At 39.6% G+C, this 26,337-nt stretch overlaps 4 protein-coding genes across 5 annotated transcripts; 3 read left to right on the forward strand and 1 right to left on the reverse strand.

The window, feature by feature from the left end:
- Positions 1-675: 675 nt before the first annotated feature.
- On the reverse strand, positions 676-8,695 carry ythdf3 (YTH N6-methyladenosine RNA binding protein F3). Of its 2 annotated transcripts, XM_079259516.1 has the most exons (6): positions 8,643-8,695; positions 8,315-8,575; positions 7,910-7,934; positions 7,551-7,630; positions 5,451-7,106; positions 676-1,703 (listed from the first exon to the last, which is right to left on the reverse strand). In XM_079259516.1, the coding sequence occupies exons 2-6, from the start codon at positions 8,336-8,338 to the stop codon at positions 1,680-1,682; spliced, it is 1,809 nt and encodes a 602-aa protein (XP_079115642.1). In that variant the 5' UTR covers positions 8,339-8,575; positions 8,643-8,695; the 3' UTR covers positions 676-1,679. The 2 variants fall into 2 exon arrangements, with proteins under 2 accessions (XP_079115642.1, XP_079115641.1); XM_079259515.1 differs by having other exon boundaries at positions 8,315-8,682.
- Positions 8,696-10,273: 1,578 nt separating this feature from the next.
- Positions 10,274-16,647, forward strand: abhd10b (abhydrolase domain containing 10, depalmitoylase b). The gene is made up of 5 exons (XM_079259501.1): positions 10,274-10,374; positions 10,828-11,014; positions 14,591-14,702; positions 15,659-15,796; positions 15,893-16,647. The coding sequence occupies exons 1-5, from the start codon at positions 10,281-10,283 to the stop codon at positions 16,232-16,234; spliced, it is 873 nt and encodes a 290-aa protein (XP_079115627.1). The 5' UTR covers positions 10,274-10,280; the 3' UTR covers positions 16,235-16,647.
- A 4,189-nt stretch (positions 16,648-20,836) lies between these two features.
- Positions 20,837-22,254, forward strand: tagln3b (transgelin 3b; the record flags this gene model as incomplete). Its single annotated transcript, XM_079260138.1, has 4 exons — positions 20,837-21,016; positions 21,610-21,784; positions 21,902-22,004; positions 22,113-22,254. The coding sequence occupies 4 exons, from the start codon at positions 20,837-20,839 to the stop codon at positions 22,252-22,254; spliced, it is 600 nt and encodes a 199-aa protein (XP_079116264.1).
- A 2,211-nt stretch (positions 22,255-24,465) lies between these two features.
- Positions 24,466-25,750, forward strand: c1qtnf9 (C1q and TNF related 9; the record flags this gene model as incomplete). The annotated part of the gene is made up of 3 exons (XM_079260137.1): positions 24,466-24,652; positions 24,772-24,834; positions 24,981-25,750. The coding sequence occupies 3 exons, from the start codon at positions 24,466-24,468 to the stop codon at positions 25,748-25,750; spliced, it is 1,020 nt and encodes a 339-aa protein (XP_079116263.1).
- Positions 25,751-26,337: the final 587 nt, after the last annotated feature.

Raw genomic sequence — 26,337 nt, forward strand, 5'->3', positions numbered from 1 at the left:
AGCACTGACCAAAGTACAAACACAGCCGTGCAAGAATTATAACTAATTGCTCAAATATTTACTGAAGTTTGTGTTGAGAGTGTATGACTTCGAACATATTGCATGACATTACCATTATATATGTGGTTGATCCTGATGGAGAATGTTTTTATCTTAACGACTAAAACTGAGAAGCTGAAATTGCATAAATATATAATTAATAAATGTGCTCTGTTTCCACAACACATGCATGCTCTTTGCTGTTACTTTCCACTCCGGTAACATTCAGCATTTTTGTGCCAATTGTTCTTGTAAACCAAGTAAATGTACTGTGATGTTCATTAACCTTCTTCAAATAAGCCTCTTCACACATATCAGACATCTTATTGTCATGTCCTATTCATTGTAATTATTGTACACCTTTACTATTTATATTATACAGTACACTAATACACATAAAAGCACTTTGTCAGCATCATGGTGAAGCTCCATGATGAGGGAGCTCCCGCTATCTTGTTTATTCAGAGGCACTTATGCTAATTTGAATGAGGACCTGCTTATGCTGCACATTTTTTCTAATAACTGAGGGGTGAAATCCAATAAATAACACATAAAATATAAAGGTTTATATGAGAAAATTAATTGAAAATAAAAAGCAACAGTCACGCTAAACATGAGTCATTTTTATTTAGCTAAGTGAGTTACCAAGAGGAGAAAACTGTCACACCCTTGCAATTGATGTTTTGCCGTTTGGAGGGGAAAGCTCAGTCATGTTGATGTAGCGAGGTGATGGCGGGGTTCTCCCAACAGTGGGAAAAAACAGAGTTTTTGTGGACAGACAGTCAGATTAAGCCTAGGTACAGTTCGAGTACGTCATCATCAGAGCAAAGACAGTCACCAGCAGGGCCAGTTGGAGGTGCTGCCAGTTCTACCAGAGCATCAGGTTTCTCCTCAAACAAATGCACTTTAAATGACAGAATTATGAGAGGGGAGAAAAGAAAAACATATGTAACAAAAATGTGCAAGTTGGGGGTCACCAGCCTGCTACATAGTTATAACCTTCTGGAACACAAAAACTGATGCAAGAAAAAAAAAAAGGAAATAGGTAGAAGGAGGATACATCTTATGATTGGCATGATTGTGGCTGTTTCCCAATTATTCCGTCCCACCTGTCAATCATCCACAGCCTCTGTCTGGAATGATGAGACGGCTGAATACAGATTCAAGTACAACATTAATTTATCTATATTTAATGCTCTTCAGGACCTGACGAAGCTCAGATATATCCCAAACATTTGAGCCATGAAAAAAATGACAAAGAAGCTCTGAAATTTTCTGACTACGCTCGTTAATCAGTTAGTTGCTTATAAACTAAATCAAAGAAAAAGAAAAAAGAACATAGTTAGAGAGTTAAGGGTATTGGCAGAGGCTGTTAAGAAAGGACTGAAAGTGCTTTAAAGACTGCTTTAAAGTGGGTTACGTAGTTTTTTTTTCTTTCTTGTGAGACAGGAACAAAGGGTTTGATGCACCAGTCAGCAAATACAGATGAACATGATAATAGGTGGACTCATAAGTGTTCAAATACATTGTCATCTTCAGCAGACAGATTGTGAGAGCCTTTCCTCCTTGTGGTTAGGCAAATTTGATTTAAGGTCCAATATCATTAGTGTTGCAGTTCTAGCAGAGAGCTTGCTTGAAGGTTACTGTTTATTTCTACTGCGCTCCTAGTAGGAGAGATAAAACACAGAGATAATCAGTGGATGGAACAAAAGAGAGAAACAATCATACAGCAGCTTGAAATGCTACACTGCACATTAAATACATTTAGTGAAGTCAACTCATTTAAAAGATACTCTTGTAGATAATGAAGCTGGGATTATTCAACGGTACAGCAAGGAATTCTGGGAAACTATAAAGATGTGCCATCCTTGCTTACACCTAACATGCAAGTTTTGACTCTTAATAAACATCAGGAAGACTTTTGATTTCTTTACTATGTCAGACAAGATGATATATTCACAAAACCACTCAATATGTTCAGTTATGAATGTATCAAATGACTCTAATTAACCTCTCATTTTTACATTAATAAATACATTGTAAAGACTTTAAAGTTCCAATTTGCAATATAATTTTTTACTAATTAAGAATGAGCAACTTAAACAACTTATATCCAAATACTGTACAGTTCTCCCAGTCCTCACCATTGTGCTGTAATACTACAAGCTCTACGGTGAAGTTTTTTTTGTGTGTATTCTTTTTTGCGTTTTTTTTCCCCCCCTCCCCCAAGCCATCATAATTTAGATTAGTGGTGGGAAACCCTGGTCCTTGAAGGCCACAGTCCTCCGAGCTTCAGAAGTTTCATTGCTGTGTTGAAGCAGGAAAGCATAAAATTATATGCATTGCAGCCCTCAAGGTCCAGGGTACCATCACCCTGGTTAGGAGGTGCCACTCCTATGCCACTAGATGTCACAAAATCTCACACTTTTTGTTTACATCACAAATTAAACTGGAAATGGTTCATTGACAAAGTTTAATTTTTGTAAACTGCTTGATTAAGAAGTTGGTTAAGTGTAAAAAAAAATAAAAAAAATAAAAAAGCCTCCATATTGACATGTTATATGTGCCATATGCCAATGTAGGATGCAATGCATAAGATACATTAGAGAATTGACTAAATATCAACAACCTGTTAAATGTAAGGTCTTTAGAAATGCAAGCATACTTGTAAGTCACCACATTAAAGTCCCTGACAGGCAAAGTGCAGAAAAATTGCTACTCTTGTTTCTGTGAAATATTACACTGGGAAATTCTGGTTCCTGGCATTCATCTGGATGTTGCTTGGACACGTACCAGCCACCTAACTAAGCACACCCCTTCCATGGGAACAGCACCAGCTTCTCCCCGACAAGAGAGTTTTAGGGACACGGCCTACCCTAAGGCTATGACATGGCTTCCAAAGTCCAAATAGCTTTCTAGATGCGTTGGAAGAGGCCTAATGCATGAAGACTCTAACCTGCAACCCAGAGGACCCAAAGGTCTTCTGTCAACATCCTGGTGTAAGACACCGCAGGACACCCTAATGCCGTTTTCGTGGCACAAGGAAGCCTGCATTTCATTAGGAAATATGTATAAACATTTTCCAGGGTTATGTTTTGTTTAGTTTTGCCTGAACCTTTACAAATTGCCTTATTGCAAAGTTTGGCTTTTCATGTTTTGTGGAAAGCGTTGGTTCCCATAGCAAAATGTCACATGATGTTCTGTACTTGGGCACAAAGCACCATAATCAGTCCTGCAAAGTTTAAACAAACAAAAAAAAAAAAAAAAAGGTTAATTATTTACAGAATAATAGACTGGAAAAGTATTTAACCCTCATGAACCCCTCTCTTTAAGATAAGGCTTCCTAGTTGAAAATCAGTCATTTGATTTCCATGTCTTGTTGCTGGGTAGATTTATAGTACATGTACATTTCCAATGTAGCATATAGTAAAAACAGATCAATTACTAAAGATACCCAGAGATGTTTCTATTTAGTTTCAATATCAGTACAGCAAGCAACAGTATGCTCAGTAAGAAAAACAGAGAAAATGAGTTTAGAGGTCCCAAGGAATGCACTAACCAAATATTCAGCTATGTTTACACTGGCATGAGACTGCAGTCACTACACTGGCTTGTAAGTCTCAGTGCATGATAAGAGAATGCAGGAGTATTCAACAAAGTCTGAGTCTTCACAAGGCCCCAGCAATGTCAACTACTCAGATATGTTGAAGAAAAAGAGGGGAAGGCTGTGAGTTATCAAAAATAAATAGGTCCATGTAACAATAATTTCTTTTTTTTTTTAAGTAATAACAAAAATCAGACAATTTAAAATAACCAAGGGAGCTCTGTGGGTGGATACTGAATGGTGGACTCTTTCCACAATAAGTGGAACAGTGTCCTCTTTGAGGGTTTCCATATCAGTTCTCTGGGAAAACCACTGAGACCCAGGCCCCAAGAGTAACTCTATCCCCTGTAAGCCCCTCGCAGAACTCAGTCTATAGAAGACATGGAGGTCAAACCAGTTTAAATGACTAGGTTTGAACTGTAACCTTCGATGTTCAGTTACCCTGAATGATGTAATAACAGCCTTTCTGGTGCAAAAATCACCATAAAAACACTAGCACATTTCACCAGCAACAAAATGTTACCAGTACAGAAAGGTTTATTGTAGTTAACCAAGAAGAAAGAAGGCATAACTCTGTAATTGTCCCATTAGTTATACTAATGAAATCCTGTTGTCGCATTTAAATGCAAAGTTAACTTTACAAAAGAAAAAAAAAATTGGGAATGCTGTATTCTGTAGGTTGCTGTTCTGGTTTGACACTCCTCAGGTTGGGGAAGGGCAGGCCAAACAAAGACAACAATTAACCTTGTCAGGAAAAGGAGGATGAGGCCTCAACCAATCCAATTCTGTCATGTAGGAGGTCGGGGCTACAAAGCCAGCACGATGCAAAGCCTGCACAGCACAGGATGAAACTGGCTTTATTCCGGCAGGTTGTTTTCAGAAGCCTGAAAACACTGACTTGAAATATTTATGAGAATGTAACCCAGTGCATATTAACAAGGTCAGCAACATCAACAGTGCACCAGTAATTTAGGAATGGGAGAAAAAAAGGGAGCAAGTCATTTGGGTTTTTCTAGATGACATTAGCATTTTGGTGTATCTAAAAGGGATCCAGTGGAATTGTATCAGTGGAGCAAGGGTGTGCTCTTTGGCTCCTGTTTCTCCATAGCATCCCATTGAGTATTTTTCTCCTCAGGCTAACATTTGCTGTACAACACAGCAATATATTCTGGCTCCCCTGATGGGGGGCAAATGTTCAAAAGCAAAATGTGCAAAGGTAAAATTTAACATGCATTTCTCTCATGCATTTTGCTGGGAAACATTTTTCAAAAAAATCTACCTCTGCCGACTGTGCCGAGGCACACCACAGCCAGTTTGTATGCTGAGGGCTTATGTTGTTAAAGGCTAATAAAGCATGAGGAGCCTGTGGAGAGCAGGGAGGCTCGGTGTTCAAAGGCAGATCAGAGCTCACATCTGCCTTTGTCTGAAAGAGGGAATGCCAAGAATGTGGCCTATTTCAGGAAACCCCAGATCCATCCAACTCCACTTGGGAATCACATAGCAATTTTAACACTATAGGATAGCTGATGAGGACTGAGTGTTTCCTGAAACTGCTTATGACTAACGGTGGCAAGTCAATCTGGTGACAGGCCTTAGGGAACTTGCATTTACCACAGCTGCTATTGATGCAGGCACAATGTTACAATTTTGGAGCAGGTGGAACAAGATCAGCTGAGTACAGTCTGACTTGCAGCAGTGACTCAGAGAAAGTTAGCTTCCATTTGAACAAAAGAGCAACTAAACTGAACTCTGTAATACAAAGTACTTACAACAGACCTCTTTGTATTTGTATTTATATTTATCTCACCTTCCTCAGAGCCTCCTCCTCTTCCTGACGTTTCTCATAATGTGCAAAGTCATCAAAGATTGAGGTGGTATGCTTGTAAGTGGCGATAACTTTAAGCACTTGTTTGGCCTTCTCCAGAGGCACTTCCTGAGTGTCCCTGGAGTTGGTGACTGGCTTGTTGTCATTGTTCTCCAGCCGGATGTGACGCAGCTGGTTGTTGGGCACGTCTTTGATGAAAATCCACTTCACCTCAAACTTGCCCTTCCATTTGTCCTGAGACCAGACGCCCGCATAGGCATTGTAGTCCACTGGTGAGCGCATCTCGGCCACACCACAGAAGTGCCCACTGCCATTGACACTAAACAAGAGGTACAAGGGACCCTTGTTGCCCATTGAGCGGTAAGCACTATCCAGGCGCTTGTTGCCATGTTCTGTACTGCACCAGATAGAGTACTTGATTGAGCGGTGGATGTCATCTTCTGAATAGCTCTTGATAATGAAAACACGTCCATTTTTCAAGTTCCAGTCAAAGTCTTTGGGGTTGTAGTTGTTGAGGGCACGGAGTTTCTCCAGCACAGGGTGCACTTCTCCAGAGCAAGGGGAGGCACTCAGTGGGACACCGCCAACCAGACCAAAGCCATCACCCCTGTTCCTGGGAGCTATCCAGCGGTTGGGGGGTGGGCCAGGCTGTGGAGGTTGTTGCTGATGAAGGGGTTGTGGGGGACCAGGTTGGGAAGAAAGGTGCAGGTGTGGATGGCCAGGCAGAGGCTGGGGGTGTTGGGGGGACTGGAGAGACTGGATTTGGAAGGGCTGGTGTTGATGCTGGGGTTGGTGTGGAGGCTGATGGGATAAGGGGTTCTGCAGTAAGGGCTGGGGCTGAGCTAAGAGAGGCTGCTGCACCAAAGGTTGAGGGGGTATCATAGTTTGAGCTAATTGGGGCTTGTTCAGAGAACCCTTATCGTCCCAAGTACCAATGTTCATATTGTGCTTTATGGGGGGTGGGGGGATGGCAATACCTCCTCCCATCCCCATGTTGGCTTTGGGTTTGACCTTGGGCTGAGGCTTGGCCGGCTTCTTGGCAATGGCTGCCCACGAGGCAGGTTTAGGTGCGGACGAGCTGACAGATGGAGGAAGATTATTTGCTGCCATACTGCTCATACCTGCTGTACCACCTAAGGGTGAACCAACGGTTTTGGTGACTGCTGCCACCATGTCTGCACCCAGTTTTAGCCCCGTCATACCCTGCTCAATGCTACTCAGCACCGGAACCTTACTGAGCTGGGTGTCACTTCCAAAGCCTGCCTGTCCATCTGCAATGGCACGACTCAGCGAGCTGGGGGCGTAGCCATAACTGTTACTGTACACTGAGCTCTGCGTTGACTGACCCTGAGAGACACTGGTGCCCCAGGTAGAAAAGTCTGCATTACCAGGAAAGAAGTTAAAGCCATGCTGGCCAAGGAAGGGAGGGGTGTTTCCTAGGGCACCTGGCTGGCTGAAAACACCATCAGGGATAAAGTGCGGCTCGCCATTGCTCATCTGTCCATAGGTAGTTAGGTAGGGCATAGGTGGGTCTCCACCTGTGGACCAGGCAGCTTCTCCCAGAGAATAAGGGAAACCAATGGATGGAGCATAGTAGCTGGGCATGTAGGGATCAGACATTGGTGGATAGCTGTTACTCTGTATGGCAAAGAAACAAATGAAATACATTTTACAAAATAGAAACAGACATTATATGACATTTTTAAAAATCCAACAGGCAAACTGAAGAGACTAAATTAATCTGCTACCCCTAACATAAAAACTGTCCTGACACAATTGCTACATAAATACCTAAATAGCCTATAGCAACCACATGTAAAGTAAAAAGAAAAAATGTCATATTTTCAATAACATTTCCATGTTTTTTCAACCACTAGTACAAAGTGCTGGAACCATTGATCTGCAACTAATAGTGTCATAAAATGAGCATATGAAGATGATTTAAATCATAAATCCCTCTTATTTGTAAAGCACTTTATTGTCAAATCAAATAATGACTGTAACAATCTCAATTAAAAGCTGAAATACGAAGTAACACAGTCAGTCAGAAGAGATCAAATTTATATATTTACAATACATTACCTGATTTGTCTGGCCGCTTAGGTAAGGCTCAAAATCATCATCATTCACACCATCTTTTTGATGCATTGATCCGTTTTGCACTAAATATGGAAAAAAAGAGAACAGATTAAATAAATAAGTGATGATATGTGAAGGGTGTAAATGCCAAATATTTTGCAGTTAAGATGTCAAATGTTTACACTTTGATCATACAGTATGTATGTGATGTGTCAACAATGCTCCAGTTTGGGGTAAAATTTTAAAACACCATCTGTATCTGAAGGTACTTTGACAGCATATTAGCTTATATCAAAAACAGCCTACAGCGCTACGCTCGTGATGACTTGTACACCATTTACAAATCACAGTCAAAGCCTTACCTTTATTTCCTTGTCCTTTAGGTCTCTAAAATAGCGGACGGGAAAGAGAGGTGAGACTGTTATCTGATCGCAACAGGAAACAAGAAACACACCAACAGAGCAGGCTGTATCATGCACGGATAAATACCACAGTCGTGTAACCCTCAGCCCGGATGTTAACATTTACAGGTAGCTTCGTCGTATTAACCGGATGTCAAACGTTTTGACATCCAGTAAACGGTGCCGCATTGGCAGCCGGCTACAGCCGGAGTTGGTCGGCCTACGTTTCAGCTAATAGCTATCATATATCAAAGACTTTGTAACCTGTTTGATTTGACATGCCAAACCAGATCAAACTGTTGTCTGCAAAGTTTCATCTCGCTGCAAATCTGGCATATAGAACCGTTCAGATCTTTGTACACGAACCTGATCGACTGTGGTCGCAGACATCCTCCAGGAACCGAAACTGATCGTTGTTTGTGAGACTGTCCACGGCTTCCCCCCGGCTGTCTCCGTCTCTGCACTTCTGCGCTTTCCTGGCTCGTCTCTGCTTGTCCAGTCCCTCTCTAAACGTTACAAGGCGGCGTTTTCCTGCCGTTCTCAGACCTGACGACGACTTTCCTCTTCTGGCTGCTGCAGACGAAGACTTTGTGTCCGCGGTGAAGGCGTCAATTATTGCGTCCGTTCCTGCCACAAAACGGCTTTTTAACAGTCAGTGTGAAACTGTCTAATGCCCTACTGGAATATCCCTTACCATATTCCACAATGGCGGATAGGCTTTTTACTCCTGCTTCCGTTCCGTTCTGCTGCTCGGTGACCTTCCGCCTATGACGCTCTGAGTCATGTTACAATCTGACACCGCACATGACAGTCACAAACACACTACAAGTTCTCGGCTACTTAATTATATTAACTATATAATGATGTTCTAGCCGCTAAACTAGCCAGATCCCACGTTATCTGACGGCGAAATAACAGATGACATGGAGAGCTTCTTAGCTTAGCAACCGGCTGCCAACCAACCCGATGAACAGACGCCTGAATCACCATGTAGATACTGTAGCCTAAAATAACATACAAAATGAAGTCCTGGGCGGATTGTAGGACATACCCCTGGGAATAGACATGCAGCTGGTCAGCATCTCTGTTACAGAGAAATACACCCCACCACCAGACTGATATTCTATTTGTTGTCATTTTATTTTACATGCATCTTTCAGCCAATTATCATGCATCTCAATTATTTTTTTTAGTATAAGTTTAAATATATTTTTGTTTCATTTTTGTCATTTTGCTTTCATATACCATTTTTTAATATATTTTGTGAATGTTTAATGTGTCGTAGTAGCTATTATCATTTAGCTGTTGTCACTGCTTCTCCGTGCAGTCTTATCTTTATTCTGAGTCAGCTTTTTTATTTTAGCTCAATGTTTATTTATTTATTTATGCTAAAAAAAAAAAAAAAAACGTTTTAAAAGCAATGTTTAGAAGTAATAGGATAGCCAACTCATACTGACTCATGGTTTTGCAATGTTAATTCAAAATATTTTCCATTTTTTTCTTCTTATATATTCATGTGAAATTTTACCAATACCTGATCATTGCTAACGTTTGATTTTACAGTAGCCTACCTTTTGAGTAGCCTATAACATTTTAACAGTGTTATATTAACTGGTTACAAGTAAATGAGGTTATCAGATTTTAAAAAAAAAAAAAAGAAAGAAAGAAAGAAACAACAACAGCAGCAACCTCCACCCACTGTGATCAATGTGGTTGGTGGATTTAACACCAGATTTCATTAGAGTAGCTAATTAATATAATTAATGTGCTTATTATATTTGGTTTGGTTTCTTTTTCATTGCAGTGGTGAAAGAAGTCTGTTACCACAAGCGTTTGATTTATCCATTTCCTCTTTTATTTAATTGCATGATTACTGATATCCATGGATTTGTCTGGTGGCTGTTGTGGCATGTGTTTTGCAGATTATGTGAGACCATTAATATAATAAAGATTAAACTATGACGTAGCATTAAACATTGGCTTTAGCTCTATCACAGCAATGCAACAACATGGAAATATTTTGTATAAATGTATGCATCATTGACCATATATCTATTTTGCACTTGTTGAATAAAATGAATATGCCAGTCCTTTAATATGTAACAAACAAACGTTTATAATATCTGAACAAAAATTACAATTTTAGACTTGCTTTAGCAGATTTTTTTCCACTGCAGCATAAATGTGAAACGTGAACAAGTGTAGGTTTACTCTTTACAACCTACTCCTACTTCCCACGACTTGTCCAACATTGTGTGAATCACATTTGTGCTCCCTAACGAGAGCTACTACCGCCTGTCTCGCGATATTTCCTCTGTAGTCACGGAACAGTATGGCAGCCGTCTCGTTGAGGTCCTGCCGCAGAGGACTTTCACACATATTAAGTAATGGAGGGCTCGCAGCTTTGTCTTCAAAGCCACTGGGAGGTTTGTTGAAGTTTTTGCTTTCGTTTAATGCATTTGGCAACGTCGGACTAATATTTAAATGTATTAAAACGCTCAGTGGGGGGTGTGGCGATTCCGCCGTCCTAAAAATTTAGGGCATGTGAAGTGTGCAATGTTTTGTACTGGTGACAGATTTTGCGCCATCTCTTTATGTTCTTGTGGCATTGGGAAATGCTTTGATGTTAATTTACTTCACTTTGGTGTGTTAATGTGCAGAATTGCTGGCATGTTTAAAGGATATGATAATCATGTCCACGCTGCGTCTGAATTATCCATGTTCAGATCTCCATTGTGCGCCAATAAGCTTATCCAATACAATACAGTTAATTAATAGTACACGAATTAATAGTATTCACTTTAAAGCACTTTTTCCATATATATCTATTATGCTTTACATTTACCGAATAACACCATGTACTATATTGTTTTGAACAGGAGACAGGAGGCACAAATCTACAGTTCAATATGCTTCACGACCAGACCTTCCAAAGCTGGCCTATAGAAGAGTGAAAGGGAAAAGCCCAGGTGTGGTCTTCCTGCCAGGGTATGGCTCCAACATGAGTGGACAGAAAGCTGAGGCTCTAGAAGAGTTCTGTAGGTCATTAGGGCACTCATACCTCAGGTAAGTAATGCACATCATAAAACAGGGAGCAATGAAAACTAAATGGATCGGATTGAATAGATTCAGATAAGTTTGCCCTTTCCTGAATAAGTGATACACTCCTTCACTGCCAAAAACAGTGCTCTATGTTAATATTAAAAGATCCATTCATAGCTATTTAGAAAACTCTCTTATTTAGTGTTGCTGATGTTTTTAGTTTTATTTAAATTAACAGGTCTGCACTTTTTCCTATTTCCAGTTTATAATATGGCTACATGTAATCTCCACTGAAAACTGAAAATATGGTTCTTAAAATGGGAAAACTAATGGCAGAAAGAGTACTTCACTTTCATAAAATAAAGGATAATCTGACAGCACAGCATAGCACAGGATAATCTCTCACTATCACTATTGATATGATCTGTTGTTTTTGCCGCCTCTTGCCTTTTAAATAGTGTTTAGAGCTCATTTATTATGTGTTCCAGTACTGTTTTGGCACAGATACAATGGGCAAACAGAAAATGTTTTGGTCTTTGGTCGATTTTCTTTAACAAGATATCCTAAAATAAAGTAATAACTAAAATAAAAACACTAAAATTTGTGTGAGCAGAAACCTCATAAATTTTTGTCTAAAATTAGATTTGTGCTTGTATTAAATATGTAGCCTTATTTCTCTCATGCTTCTCATATATTTTTAACAGTCATTTTTGGGGTGGATGAATGTGTTGTCATTGTTTCGGAGCACTTGAGGCTTAATCCCGAATTTAGGGTATAACAATGAACAGTAATTAAAACTCTGTTTCCAATTATTTGTAATTAAACAGAATTTAGTGCATCACAGAAAGTACGAAGAACTTCAGTAGTTGAATATAGGTAAATAAATATAGGTAAAAGTTATGCTAAAAAATACACAGCTGAAGCATTTCAGTAACTCAGTATGACCAATGATTTAGGTATTTTAGTTTATTGTTGATGGCGAGACATCGGACTTTGAGGTCTTGCCCCTCCTACATACTTTGAGTGATATAAAGGATTAGCACAACTTTTAATCACACATGCCTCCTGAGCATCCTGACCAATCCTGGTGTCAGTTGGATATAGGGCTGCAATGATTACTCGGGTAACTCCAGTAACGTGGGTAAAAAAAATTGATCGAGGTAAATTATTTGCCTTGAGGCTCCATTTGATTAATATCACGTGGCGATATATTTTAACTTGTGCATCATCGCGGCATTCTCAGAGCACTGCGCTGTTCGGAGGGACTACATCACTGTTTCAGTAAACATATAAAATCTTTAAACATTTATAAAATATATGAAAACAGAATCTGTCGTCTACGGTTTGTCTGTATGATTGTTTCACCCGGACTGTTGACGGACATTTCAAACAGCAGCGGCGAGCGGTTTGCTTTCTGTCTGAAGATTCTTGTTGCTTTGGTCTCTAATGGCAGAGAATGAAGAAGAGGGGAGAAAAAGACCGAAAAAGTCGCAAGTGTGGGACAATTTCACACTGAAAAGAGCAGAAAACGTAGTGCAGTGTGTGTGCTGTAAAGCAGGTCTCACATACAATCACAGCACGTCGTCTATGTTGCAGCACCTGAAATGAAAACACCCCCACTTCACCACTCCAGGTGGAGATTCAGATTTCTGATTTATATCAACAACAGCAGCAACTGTGAAAATGTACAGTATTATAGCCCATGATATTAGTCAGCAGTGACGAGGTATGGCAAGGTGTCAGCTGCTAACGCACGTTAACAGTCTTGCAATCCATCCCTCATCTGTCTCTCCTGCACACACACAGAGTCAAAGCGCATGTTTTAGGCAGCGTGTGACGGCAGGCGTTGCCTCTGTTCCTGCAGCAAACTTTTATTCCATATTAAACAGACACACTTTTAACAGGCGTGTCGTCCACGAAGACATAGGTTAGTTCTTAGATACTTTGGACATGTTTATAAGTCAGTCCTTCTTTCTACGTGAATTCTTTTTTTAAATCTTTTAAAAGCAGAAATTTGCGACCGGGTGAGAATTTTTTCTCCACACATTAAGTGCGTGCACAAACACGTTGGCTGCACCAAATCCTCATGCATTAGGTAGTAACACCACATGCAACAGCTTCACAAATATAAATTTATAGATTTACTTTGGTTGAGTTTCTAGTATTTGTTTTACAAATTATAATAAAAAAATATAATCGTTAGAGTACTCGATTACTTGTAAAAATAATCGACAGAGTACCTGATTCCAAACGTACTCTATAGATGCACTCTAGTTGGATAAAAGCCCTAGGACAAGTTCGTTCAAATGCGAGGTGAATAAAATGCCAAAATGGCAATTTTGGCCTAAAATGGACTTCCTGTGGACTTTTCACCATGACCTGAAGTGGCTTTTTTGTTTGTCCTTTTATGTAGAACATGTGTATTAATTTTCATGAAGACTGATGACATACAATAAAAAATAGCACTAAAAATAGGTGGTGCTCTCGTTCAGTTTTGCCTGAATCATCCCGAGCACCCCAAAATATGACATTTTTCACATTCTAAAAACAAGATGGATAAAAGGTCACATTTGGCAGAGTAACATGCCGTTGTTTGGTAATTTCCTTGACGGTCGACTTCCCAGATTATAGTCAATCTTCCTTTCTCTCTGGAACATCTCTATCCCTTCACTCAGACCAGGGGGTAGGCAGGCAGAATTTGGTGAGTTTTTGAGCATGTTCAGGCCCCAAAAATGCAATCCATTTGCGCAGAGAATAAGAACAAAAAACGCTTTCATTTCAATAGGCCTTCGCACCGCCTTCAGTGCTCGGGTCTAATAATACAACTAGCAACAGCCGAAAGCTAGTGCAACAATCACGGACTGTTTCCATGACCAAATTTTTTAAACATGCAAGTGCAATAAAAGAACTGAGCTTTAGCTTCTGCTGCAAATGACTCCAAGCATCTGCAGCAGAACATTTTCGGTGAAACTCATCTATGTAAAGACAAAAATATATAACAAGATTAAATAACTCTCACCATCTCTGAGCCCACATTAGTTTGAAAAGGACAAAAGTTATAAAGTCTTTGTAGTGGTGTGTTGACATATAAACATCTAATGAATCTGTCTGTAATTTCAGAAAAACATTGCTAAACTACATTTGGTGCACATTACAGTTGTGCAGCATGGCTTGTAATAAAATAACTTGGGTGCTGAACTGATCTGCCTGTAGTCCATACCAGTTAGCCACCGAAAACCTTTGGCACATAATGAACAAAGAATATGACAAAAGAAGCTATGAGCTGATGAGCAGCTGAAATCCTATATCCAGCACCAATGGAAAAACATGTTCCTGCTGCACTTGGGATCAGCTCCCAGAGAGTTCTTATAGAAAGGGGGATGTTTTGTAAAGCATGCTTTCTGCATCATTTGCAAATTAACATTGGATCTGTTGCTGTGAATTTATCTGTAAAACAGGTTCAAGGATCTACAAATCCTTACTTACTTTCCTGAATGTTGTTGGATTTAACATTGTATACTGAAAAAAAAAAACTTGGTCTGCCATTGTTTTACCTTCTGACATTTATGAGTATTCACTGTTCTATTTATGTTTTCCCAGGTTTGATTACACAGGCCATGGGGCGTCAGAAGGGGTGTTAGCAGAAGGAACTATTGGTACTTGGAAGAAAGACGTCCTCTTTGTGTTGGATGAATTAGCAGAAGGGCCACAGGTAAATATCTCTTGACTGCACACTCCTTTCCAAATTACTTGTTTTCATTAAAGTTAGTAAACTTTGCTCTGTAAGGATGGAAATTTGGTTTCTTTTTAGAAAAGGTTTTTATTTTTTGTCTTCTGCAAACATGAACTTAATCTTAGACTTTCATGTTTTAAGGAACATGCATTATCTTAGCTTCTCATTTGAATGAAAACTTAAAACTGTATGCATTTATATTAGAAAGCTGATCTAAACAGGATCCCCGCATATACACATAAGTACATATAGGAACACTCTGTGAATAATGTATCTGAAAATGTTTTTTCATCTAAAATTCTTGAACATTTTAACTACTAATCTTCCTTAAGAATCTGCTTACAAGTGTGTCTGCTGGACCCCCAATTTCAACCCAGATGTTCCCCATCTCTGTGTAGTAAAGATACCAAAAAAAACATTCATGACCAAGTTCAGCTTGTACATGGTTCTGTATACTGGGATTACAATGTCCAAATAAAATAATAATTTTTTAAAAATCCAGAAAAAGGAAGATTGGGGAGGAGAAATTTAACAATTCAATTAAACCTGAATGTTTTGATCAGTTTTCACTTTACATAAACAGGGATGGACCATATAGATGTGTAAAACTGTTCAAATGTAAACTTCACTTTGCACAAAAATGACAATGACTCCACGTAAATGGTTTAATTTTACATAAAAAAAAGAACAGTCAAAGGTTTTATTGAGTAAAGAATACATTTAAGGTTAAAAAAAAAACTCTTTTAAATTTCTGGTCACTGTTCAATCACGTCACCTTTGTCTCCAGAAGGTGGCGCCATGTTCCAATATGTGGATATAATTTCCATTACCACAATTCCTGCTTGTTTTTTCAGGGAGGTGGTGTATTTACTTGTCAATCATCATTTGCTGATTTATTTTACAGCTTTTTTTGTGGTGCTTCTGCTTTCTTTCAGATACTAGTGGGTTCCAGTATAGGCGGCTGGCTCATGCTATTGGCAGCCATTGCAAGACCAGAGAAGACTGCAGCATTAGTGGGCATCTCTACTGCTGCTGATCACCTTGTCACATCGTTCAACTCTCTTCCTCTGGAGGTAGAACCATAAAGTTTAATGACATTTATCAGTTTTGTTTCAGTTTTGCAGACATTTTGTTTTCTGAGTGACATGTCTTCATGTTTTTTTCCACAGACTCGCAAGGAATTTGAAGCCAAAGGGGAGTGGGCCGTGCCCAGCAAGCATGCAGACGATGGTATCTACAAGTTTAGCATGGACTTTCTGCGTGAGGCAGAAAATCACTGTGTACTTCAGAGTCCCATCCCCATCACCTGTCCTGTACGGCTTATCCATGGGCTCAAAGACGAGGACGTTCCCTGGCACATCTCCATGCAGGTGGCAGAACGCGTCCTCAGCCCTGATGTAGATATCATCCTCAGGCGACACGGCCAGCACCGCATGTCAGAAAAGGATGACATCAAGCTTATGGTCTACACTATTGACGATCTCATAGACAAGTTGACCACTATGGTCTGAGTGAAGGGATAGAGATGTTCCAGAGAGAAAGGAAGATTGACTATAATCTGGGAAGTCGACCGTCAAGGAAATTACCAAACAACGGCATGTTACTCTGCCAAATGTGACCTTTTATCCATCTTGTTTTTCCCTGTATTTCATCTGTCATCACTGTCATGTCGACATGCCGTCACAGTACAAACAATATTGAAAGGGGTTTAGCTTGTAGCTGCTCCCTACTATTTTCAGGTTGCATTTATACGTGCTTCAGGTTGTATGGAGTGTTACATTGGTCAGCCATGATGAGGTCTGCCATTGCTGCTGTCTCTACCATTGTTCTTACTGTTTGGCTGTTTTCCCTCTACCTGTAAGTAGATACACAGTTTTCCTGTGCCTTTTTAATCACTTTTCTCCCATTTTGGCCAATAAAACCTCTGCACATTAGAGTGCAGGTCTGCAAGTCTGTGAAAGTGCACAAACACACTGGAAACACATACACTGCATATATCTACTTAAAGCTAAAGGTCCGACTGCGCTAAAGGTTCTGATGGCATCATTCAGCTGTGGTAGGTATAAAATTGTATCACAGAAACCTCCCAGTTAGATGTTAAAAGGTAAGATTAAAGGTTAAAATTAACTGACTTTAAACATTTTGCACATATTTTACCAGGATTCAAGATTAAAGATCTTCTTCATGTCATCCTCCCTAATCTTCACAGCCACGTAGCTGATTTGTCTCATAAGGGAGGATAACAGCAGTTTGGTGCTGTTAATACATTCAATGATGTGGTTTCAGTCACACAGGCAGATTATTAAAATTATTTGTGCAACGAATCATCCAGTTTCTACAAGTAATCAAAGTCAAAATATACATCCCACTTGGCGAGCTAGTGGAGTATTTTGATGGTATTCAGTAAAGTCAGGATTAACTTGACACGTTTGCATTTGTTAGTGGCTCTGCTTGAGTGGTAGTCTGGAACAGCGTGATACAGATATCTTGTTTGTAAATGGAAATACATTGTAGTGCTCCTCTTATTCCAGAATGACTAAGCAATCAATTTCAAATGGATGAATGAAGAAAGCAATTGCCTAATGCAGGCATTGGTAAAGGAGAAGAATATCTGAGTTGAAGCTAATGGAACAGTGAGTTGACCATACAGCGGACAAAACAGATCAGTGTTGCTTTGCTAAACTTAGATAATTGTGTGGGACTGCCTTACTAAACTAAATTTAAAAAATAAATCTCAACTTGAATCCCCATCTTTGATAAAACAAACAAAAAATAACTAAATAAGCCTGAGTTAATCAATAAAACAAACAATTACCTAGTTTTAGGTTAATAACAGAATCATGGTTCTATACAGTGCAACGTGATAATTTGCTGCTGTTCTGTACAAGCATCAGGTTTATTTTTGTTGGCTGAACATTGTGTTAATGGTATTCTAAACCTGCTGGCCTACAGTCATTGGGTGGTGCACAGAATGGAGCCAGTGGACTGTTGATTATTAACATGTAATTGTCCACAAGCTGCTCTATGCTCAATGGAGCAAATCAACCACTTATCTCAAAAGTCCTTTTAACAGCGTCAATGACCTTTAACTTATGGTTCGGCTCTGTAATCAATCATTTTTTTATGTCTGAACTAAAATGTCAACTTCTATCAGTGTGTTGTAATGCAACGGAAGAAATGGTGCAAAAAGGCTCGGCAGGTGCTCTTGTTTTACTACCGTCACGTGAAACTCGAGGAAAATTATCCTAATCTTGTTTCAAGAGTGAGGTTGTACATATCGGAACAATAAAAAGTCACATGGTCCTTAACAGGTCTTAAAATTGGGTCAATTCAACCTCGGATGAACAACAGCACATGACTTTTTATAGTGTTAAAACTTAAATCCAAATTCATAAATTGAGATGATAAGACTCCTCCAGTCCTGAAGAATCTGCAGTTCATCATTCAGCAGTGAGAAAGGTGATACTTGAGTGTGATACATTCGCAATAGTTATCAGTATTCCCAGAGGATATCCCTGTAAGTTAAAACTCAGACCACGAAAGTGCTCAGAGAAATTATAAAATAAACAAGAGACACACCAAAGACACCATAGGCTACAATGAGGAAGGCTATGACAGCCCCACCAGACTCTCAACAAGCATGTGTTGTTCTTTTGGTTTGGTTTGTTTGGAAGTTGCCAAAAGAAATAATATTCTGTCTCATTAGAACATGGCAGCACAGCTTAGTTTTACTAAACTTACATCCAAGCAAACTACAAAACTTCTGGAGTCTGACCTTCATATAGAAAGACCAAAGAGGGGCTGTTTGAGCATCATGCACAGCACCGCATATGGTGAAAAACTACAACATATCAGCACGAAACACAAACCATTTTCTGTTCACAGTGGTCGAGAACTGATCATTTGGATTTGTTTTACAGCCATAAGGCATTCTGTCCTTGAGACAGCCATGAACTCATTTGTATACCAATGTTTTCTAGAAACTGGCTGTGTCATTAATTGGAAGAACGATCCAAAATACAACAGCAAATCTAGAAGTGAAAAAGAATCAAGGTGTTGCAATGGCCTATAGTCAAAGTCCAGAGCTCATCCTGACTCAAATAGGTACTGTGATGATACTTTAGGAGCGCTGAGCATGCATGCTGGCAAATTTCAATAAACTGAAGCAAGATTGTAAAGAAAAGTGGAAAAAATCCTCCACAATGATGTGAGACACTGATAAAGTTATAGAGAAAATAAATACAAGTTATTGAGTTATAGCGTGTAGCTTACTTAGTGTTTCACACAAATTCAGCATTTTTATTGTGTATTTTTAATGTAATGACTTTTATAATAATGATTGTTTAATATTGAAATAATATGTTTTTACAATGTTTTATTTTGTAATTTTAAGGAACGTTTGTTAGGGGACAACAGATGGAAATTAGCCTATGGCTAGAATCTGGCTTGTTTACGTCTGCAAACTGTACATGACGTTCATTAACTCGCATTGTCCCTTTTAAATGAAATAAATTGAAATCGAATTGAAATAAATTATTCATATATTTATTTTGCCTAGTTTTTGTTAAGTAAAAGAACAATTTAATGTGACATCTTGCTTATTTGAGTTTTTATCAACTTGATTTGATTGACAAGGATGGGCTTTCTTTTTCACATGATTTTATGTTACTCCGGAATAAGTTGGTTTTGTTGCAGTTGCATTAAATGTGGTAGAATATTGTCCATCACAGTTCTCCTCAAAACTAATAGATGAGAAATGGTTCTTATTATTGAAACAATATGCCTATGCTGCCCAGAAACTAGACAAACTATCATTTCAGTGGATAAACTGACTGTTTAAAACTAATTTCTCAACTAAATTTAGTTCCACTGAATTGAGCAGACTGTAAGATAAGATGAGAGTGGGGGTTGCATTGGACACAGTGATATCCAATATTGGCCTGAGGACACAGTAAACAAATAGGATTGATTTGTCATGTGCCTCTGCTTGCTGAGGGTCACTCCATGCCGCACAGGGCTGAGCTTGCACCACACTGACCACCTTCCGGGAGAGGAATCACGTCGCATCCCGTGTTGAGCGTCTCTAGGGACCCCTCCTGGAGGAGCTGGCATATAAAATCAGTGACTCGCCCCACCCGGTCAAAGTAAGGTCCAGTCTGGCCCAACACGCTCGTGCAACGTTTTATGGATGCTTCAGCAGTTCAGCATCACCCTCAGACCTGCCCAGCTCAGCGGAATTAACACAGAGGCACGAAACCACTCTGACTGCCCTCTCCTTTGCAGTAAGTGTGCTTTCTTTCTTTCTTTTTTTTTCCTTTTTTTTAAGTGCGCATCATACTTGCGTTATTTATGTAAATGATGCAGTGTCGCAGGTGCTGCGTGTGCGTTTGTCAGCTGCGTTTTGGTTTGGAAAATGTTCCAACAAGCTGCGGCAAGCGGGGCAACGTGGTGCTGCGAATCTGGATGGCGGAATTTATTCAAATAGATTAAATTTAACTTGACAAACTGAGCCTTAGAGACACAAAGTAAAGATAACCAAGTGAGGAATTTACGCTGTGATTGTGCGTCACAGAGGACATACGCAATTTTAAACCGTTTTGCATGGTTAGCAAAGCCACACATAAACTGCCCAGTCTATAACAGGGTTTTGTGTTAAGATGTGAACTTTCTGTCTACATTTGATTATTTAATTTACGTCACTACCCACTGGAGGTCATATGAACCATCATCTCAGAGCATCACTGTTCTCACTGTGCCGGAAACAGGCACAGATTGTTTCCATGGCAATAAGAGGGCTTGTCCCTGCTTGGGACAGCCGCCAAGAGACCACACCCTTCTCTGCTGATGCTCTTCTGTGCACCTTCAAGACAAGAAAACCTGCTTTCTGGCTTTACATTGTATGTTTGGTTTATGTTCAAGATTTTTAGTGGAACAGTAGGGATAAAAATGCAACTAAATCAAAAGTTTTACAATAACATATATCCTGTAACACTATAGAAATGTGTTTAGCGGGGGCATATTTGTTAAAATAACCGTATGCAACCTCATTTGTGGCATTTATCCATTCAGGATTGCTATTCATTATAGTGCACTAGATTGTTGGGAGACCTGCCATGGCGAACAGAGGGCCCAGTTACGGACTGAGCCGGGAGGTGCAGGAGAAGATCGAGCAGAAATATGACCCTGACCTGGAGCAACGACTTGTGGACTGGATAGTTGCACAGTGTGGGGGAAACCTAGAGAAACCACAGCCGGGCAGGCAGAACTTCCAGAAATGGCTGATGGATGGAACGGTGAGTGGCTGCAGTGACCTGTTCTTTAAATATAGAAACTCCTTGAATTATTTAGGATGCTACATATTTGCTCTGTCATTCACTCAGAGCTAAAAAAAAAAAAAAAAAAAAAAAAAAAAAAAAAAGGTAAATATCAGGTGCCTGATTTAAACCTACTGAAATTAAATGGAGAAACATGTAATATTATGTATAAACGTACAAAATTCATCACCTTAAACAGGCATGGATAGTGGAGAAAAAGAGATTACATTACATTCTCTTACTTTCTTCTCCAAACAGACCCTTTGCATTGAGCTGTCTTGTCTTTGTACAAGACACAATAGCTGACCGATGCAACAAAAATCACTCAGAAAAATCCATCGTAGAAAAGACAGATGCATCAATTTCGGCCCAAGCATTTAACCAAACTGATAAGGGTGGAGTTCAGCGTGAGAGGAAGTTTTTTTGCTTTCATAGATTAATGCAGTGGGATAGGTAGAAATTAGCATCCAAAGATAATATACTCAATACAAATAAATATAAAGTATGACATTAAGGTGGAGTGTGGTCAGGTAAATATACTCAAGACAGATTTCCAACTGCTTTTGTCTCAGATTCTGTGCAGACTCATCAACAGCCTTTATCCAAGAGGGAAGGAACCCATCAAAAAGATCCCAGAAACCCAGATGGCCTTTAAACAAATGGAGAAGATCTCTCAATTCCTGCAGGCAGCAGAAGCGTATGGAGTAACAACCACAGACATCTTTCAAACTGTAGACCTCTGGGAAGGTAAAGAGGTCTCACAAACAATCTTCTTGTTTCCTCTGATTACTTCTGAGCCATGTGTGTTCTTCACATTTGTATTTTTTTAGAGCTACGTTTAACTATAAAATGTTCTAACTACAGGAAAAGACATGGCAGCAGTGCAAAGGACCCTGATGGCCCTTGGGAGTGTGGCCGTCACAAAGGATGATGGTCATTACAAAGGAGATCGAGACTGGTTCCACAGGTACAGAAGAAGCTCACATTTAAAAGAGAGCTTCATATCTCTACAACTGCATCTTGCATTCAATGTTTTATGCATGCTTCAGAATATAACCATCCTATTTTTATGTAGGAAAGCACAGGGATATCGACGAGAGTTTACTGAAGAGCAGCTTCGCCAAGGACAGAGTTTGATCGGCCTCCAGATGGGTAGCAACCGTGGGGCTTCCCAGTCTGGGATGACCGGCTATGGTATGCACCGTCAGATCATGTAAACCACTGACGAGCAAAAATGTCCTGCTTCCAGACTTTTTTTTTCTACTAATACCACAACTTCTACAGCCCTAAAACTCCCCTAAGCTTTGTAGCACCTGCCTTGTTAACCTCAAATTTCCTGGAATTGCTGCTTCTCCCAGACAGTGTTTTATCCACCACTTTAAAATATGATGTCAAGTATTAAATCTCCTTCTTCATGCTCTCTTACCCTTCCTCTCATCCCTTTTATAATGTGCTGTTTCCTCTTTGTGCTTCTTTTGTTTTTTCCATGTTCAAATAATTCCTTGATGTGGGTTCCAGTTAATTCTTAAATTGCTTTGAATTACAAACAACACAAGCCATCAATATTATGCAAATTAATATAATATTTTACAGATACTGTAAACCTTTGTTACAGCATGTTTAATGAATTCTTATTTATATAAACATATATTTACATTTTTGATCATTATAGTAGGTTTTGTTACTATTGTAATTATTTAGCCTCAAACCTAGCGGAGCCGAATAAGTGATGATGTCTGTGCGACCTTGTCTGAAAGCCTTGTTGCAGTATTTTCTGTTACCAAATCAACCTCACGTTGTGCCTGGTTATGGAACTTCGAGACCAGGTCCAGATATACTGGCCTCAAATTATGAATATGTGTCATTAAGTCTGAGCCATGCCCTTGTTATTTGTTTGGTAGGTCCCATATTTGTCCATACTGTGTCCAGCTTGTGTACACTGAACAAGTAAATGTGCAGTAGCCAATACATACTGTATGACAGTGAAGTGTCCATGTCTGGTGTCAGATAAACACATGAATGCTTGAATGTGCACTTTTATGTCCTATGTTTATATTTTTGAATATATTTATATCTGGAGGCTTGCAAAACAAAAAAATGATTGAAAAAATAAAGTATGAGAAAAGACATCACTGTGAATCTTATATGATACTCAAGTTGGAGTGTTGTGATATGATGGAAGGAGTGTATGTTGTGTGCTCTTTGTGGGGGGGCGTTGCTGGTGTTTCTTTATTCTTATCTCAGTTTAATGTTGCAGCTCCTCCCTTGCACCCATCCCTCTTGTCTCTCTTTACTGTACACAATCTAATAAACTGCCAGCAGTACAGCGTAATGACTTGGATGCTGGTTCCTGATTCAAGCCGGAGCAACAGCAAGCCTCCGCCTTGCTGGGTAATCTTTAGTAGGATATTAAATACCTGCCTATTCCAGCAATGCTGCTTTATAGTTATTCTTACATTTGTGGAGGATGTAGCTAAATGAAGAAAACCCCCTAAAGTCATTACAAGCATCTGAGGCACTTTGTATTCTTCATTTTGCTTTTTCTTCTTTTTTTTTTTAATATAATTTTTTTTGTTTCACCAAAAGCAGTGGGACTTGATTTGTGTTTCACATCTGGGCAAAGGCTTTTTTAGTCAGTGGAAATTTCAGAGATCAAATCTTACAATAAAAAAAAAAAAAACAGTAGTTACCATGTCTATATAAAGCCTTGGGAGGTTTTACTGAGATAAGAAGTATTCAGGCTTCTCCTGAAGTTAAATTGGATTTTGTCAGTGCACAACCTAAATCAACTGTCCAGTGAATGGGATCATATGTTCCTGATTGTTGGCTTTTAAAATTAAAATTAAATTAAAAAGCAAGCATGCTATTAGCATCCATTGACTAAACAGAGGTTATTAAAGCATGAACGTTAGAGCTGTAACTAATAAAGATTCGCATAAACAGGCCATGGGGTTTGTTATGTGTTCGTTTTTTGTGTTTTTAATAACTCAATAGAACAATGTTATATCCTGTCAAAAAGATGTCTAATTAAACGTATGATGCTTATTTTGCTTAAGGTTAATATCCTGTTTGCTTACACTTGTAAGAAGGCAGCTCATGTGAAACTATTTGCTGCTTTGCACCTCTGATCCTTGCACACTGTGAGTCTGAGCTTATTATTAGCCTCAGTTAGACAGGAAAAGCATCTAAAGGAGCACAGGTCATGCACATCTGATGGGGCAGAGTAAATATGTAAACCAAAAACACCGACCAATGAGAAGGCTTTGAAAGGCTTGAGGTGACTGTTGTCTTCAGCTCATATCCAGTTTCTGTTTTTGTTGGTTCATGTCACCCACTCTTCCAGTGCTGCATACTTTGAGTGAAACGTGTGGTATTTGGACAAACTGTGCACAAACCTGAACTTCTAAAAGTTTAGTTCGACAGGTACAATGATGCATATAAGGTTTAGGGTCACCCTGGTGCTCCTGATCTTGGCAGTCAGATGTGTTGCAGAGGAATTAATGCAAAGTAAAGGCTGTATTTGTGGATATCCTGGAATACCAGGGGATCCTGGCCATAATGGTACACCAGGCAGAGATGGCAGAGATGGACTCAGAGGAGAGAAAGGTGATCAAGGTAAGATTAGCAGAAAACTTTATGTTCTGTGGAATTCCATTCTGTTTAGATTTCTGCATGTTTAACTATAGTCTATGCAAATAACATTTTATCCATTACCGGTAATCATCCATGGAAAGGTGAAATTGGCCCAACTGGACCAGCAGGCAATAATGGCCACAAAGGAGACAAAGGAGAACCTGGTATGTATTTATAAAAAAACAAAAAAAACAAACCCAGTTCTAAAGACTGGGATCTCTGGCAGAATTATTTGGACATGTCAGTCTAGATTGTTGTAACATAATTTACAAAAGGAAAGGGAAGTTTATTCTGTACTTGTTATGTTCAGGTGAAACTGGCTCAGTTGGACTCAAAGGGAAAAGAGGAGATAATGGAGAACGGGGACTTCCTGGGAAAATGGGGCCCCAGGGAGTGCAAGGGCCCATTGGCCTGAAAGGAAATAAGGGAGACATTGGCTTGCCTGGACCTCAAGGACCTCAAGGAGATTTTGGACCCCCTGGACCGCTGGGTCCAAAGGGGGATATTGGCCTCCGTGGTGACAGAGGCATTCAGGGACCACTTGGACCCCCTGGCAAGCCGGGACCCAAGGGAGATATCGGGGTTCCAGGTCACAAAGGAAACATCGGTTATCGTGGGGACAGAGGGCTTCGAGGTGAGAAGGGCGATAAAGGTGAAAAGGGAGAAACACCTGTCATCCCTAAAAGTGCCTTCTGTGTAGGACTCACAGCACAAACTAAACTGCCTCCAGCTAATGCACCAATCCGGTTTGACAAGATTATTTACAACGGACAGAATCACTATGATCCACAAACAGGAAGATTCACATGCTCCGTGGCAGGTGCCTACTACTTTACCTACCACATCACTGTTTTTTCCAGAAACGTGAAAGTGGCACTTGTGAAAAATGGGGCAAAAATCATCCATACCATGGATAACTACCAGAGCAGCGAGGATCAGGCAGCGGGGGGTGCTGTGCTGCACCTGGACGTAGGGGACAAGGTGTGGCTTCAAGTGGCTGGAGGAGAACTTTTCAATGGACTTTTTGCTGATGAAGATGATGACACTACATTCTCTGGGTTTATAATCTTTGGAGCTTAGGTATAGTCATTGCAATCGTTAATACTAATTGTGCATTAAATGTGTTGAATAACATAAATCTGCTAGTATGGATCAGTAACTTCGCTTCAACTGATTTTATAATGCATTTTACAAAGCTAAACAAAGTCAACACAATTTGGATTAAACTGCTTCATAAACATTAACCTCTCTGTGTTCAATCCTGATGTGAATCCATAAATTGGATTTAGTTTGTAAACAGGCAAACCTTTTTTTCCACATATTTGTTGTCACATTGATAAAAAATGACAGTAATCAAGTTTTCAAGTTGCTTCATTTTCATAAAACTGCTGACATTAAATTAGGGAAGTCTTGTCAATCCACACACAAACAGCTTCAACCTGAACTGGAATGATATAGATCAGGTCTTAGCATACACGCGCACTCTACCATGTGATCCTATATTGCAAGACAAACAAAAAAATCTTTTTTTACAAACCCTTAAGAGAGATAAGTCGCAGTCTTACTGAGATAATGTTCAATGGACAGTAGAAACCAAAGACAAGGAAATACATTTTATCTGTGAAAACAGGGAATTTTCTATCATGCAGTAGCCTCTGATGCTTGAT

This window comes from Telmatherina bonti (genome assembly GCF_933228915.1).
Source record: "Telmatherina bonti genome assembly, chromosome: 20".
Taxonomy (NCBI): Eukaryota; Metazoa; Chordata; class Actinopteri; order Atheriniformes; family Telmatherinidae; genus Telmatherina; species Telmatherina bonti.